Source organism: Myotis davidii, unplaced genomic scaffold (assembly GCF_000327345.1).
Source record: "Myotis davidii unplaced genomic scaffold, ASM32734v1 scaffold207, whole genome shotgun sequence".
In the NCBI taxonomy this organism is placed as follows: domain Eukaryota; kingdom Metazoa; phylum Chordata; class Mammalia; order Chiroptera; family Vespertilionidae; genus Myotis; species Myotis davidii.
Genome location: NW_006298349.1, coordinates 1,324,642 through 1,324,942, shown reverse-complemented (window position 1 = coordinate 1,324,942; position 301 = coordinate 1,324,642). Strand labels below are relative to the sequence as shown.

At 70.1% G+C, this 301-nt stretch overlaps 1 protein-coding gene across 1 annotated transcript in view; it reads left to right on the top strand.

The window, feature by feature from the left end:
- SREBF1 (sterol regulatory element binding transcription factor 1) overlaps positions 1-301 on the top strand; it is a 14,071-nt gene that overhangs the window by 6,762 nt on the left and 7,008 nt on the right. Inside the window, exon 8 of the mRNA XM_015570618.1 lies at positions 3-42. Coding sequence (XP_015426104.1) covers positions 3-42 — 40 coding nt within the window. The remainder of the gene's footprint in view (positions 1-2; positions 43-301) is intronic.

The window sequence follows — 301 nt, the reverse complement described above, 5'->3', positions numbered from 1 at the left end:
AGCGACTCCGAGCCCGACAGCCCTGTCTTCGAGGACAGCCAGGTGGGGCCTGTGGCGTGGCCCCTGCCTGGCTCCCAGCGATACCCTCTGACCCCAGGACTGGGTCAGAAGAAGCCCAACATGTCCCACCTCCCATTTTATAGAGAGAAAGCCTGAGGCCCGGGCACGTGGGGTCCCCCAGTGAGGGTGGGAAGAGCACTGTCCCTCCTGCCCCAGCCACGCTCCCCAGACCCTCCGCGGTCCTCACCCTGCCCGCCCCCCAGGCGAAGCCGGAGCCGCCGCCGCCCGCCCACAGCCGGGG